Below are 894 nucleotides of genomic sequence, written 5' to 3'. Positions count from 1 at the left end.
GGAGGCTGGGCGCGCTGCAACGGATGCTGGTGACGTTGCAACGGATGCTGGTGACGTTGCAACGGAAGCTGGGGGCGTTGCAGCGGAGGCAGGTCGCGTTGCAACGGATGCTGGGGTCGTTACAACGGATGCTGCGCGTGTTGCAACGTTGGCTGGGGGCGTTGCAGCGGAGGCAGGTCGCGTTGCAACGGATGCTGGTGACGTTGCAACGTTGGCTGGGGGCGTTGCAATGGATGCTGGGGACGCTGCAACGGAGGCAGGGCGCGTCGCAACGTTGGCTGGTGGCGTTGCAACGTTGGCTGGGGGCGTTGCAACGGAGGCAGGGTGCGTTGCAACGTTGGCCGGTGACGTTGCAACGGAGGCAGGTCGCTTTGCAACGGATGCTGGGATCGTTGCAACGGAAGCTGGGGGCATTGCAACGTTGGCTGGGGGCGTTGCAACGGATGCTGGGGACGTTGCAACGGAGGCAGGGCGCGTCGCAACGTTGGCTGGGGGCGCTGCAACGTTGGCTGGGGGCGTTGCAACGGAGGCAGGGTGCGTTGCAACGTTGGCCGGTGACGTTGCAACGGAGGCAGGTCGCTTTGCAACGGATGCTGGGATCGTTGCAACGGAAGCTGGGGGCATTGCAACGTTGGCTGGGGGCGTTGCAACGGATGCTGAGCGCGTTGCAACGTTGGCTGGTGACGTTGCAACGGAGGCAGGGCGCGTTGCAACGTTGGCTGGGGGCGTTGCAACGGATGCTGGGGGCGTTGCAACGTTGGCTGGGGGCAGTGCAACGGATGCTGGGGTCGGTGCAACGTTGGTCGTGCGCGTTGCAACAGAGGCAGGGCGCGTTGCAACGGATGCTGGTGACGTTGCAACGGAGGCAGGGCGCGTTGCAACGTTGGCTGGGAG

General features: G+C 64.8%; 1 protein-coding gene across 1 annotated transcript in view; it reads left to right on the top strand.

Annotated features, from left to right (window-relative positions):
- Positions 230–894, top strand: part of LOC110265343 — a 9,321-nt gene continuing 8,656 nt past the window's right edge. The window contains exon 1 of the mRNA XM_021108302.1: positions 230–894. Within this exon, the coding sequence (XP_020963961.1) occupies positions 230–894 (665 nt within the window).

Source organism: Arachis ipaensis, chromosome B08 (genome assembly GCF_000816755.2).
Source record: "Arachis ipaensis cultivar K30076 chromosome B08, Araip1.1, whole genome shotgun sequence".
Taxonomy (NCBI): domain Eukaryota; kingdom Viridiplantae; phylum Streptophyta; class Magnoliopsida; order Fabales; family Fabaceae; genus Arachis; species Arachis ipaensis.
The sequence above is the reverse complement of the archived record's forward strand: the minus strand, read 5'-3'. Positions and strand labels throughout refer to the sequence as shown.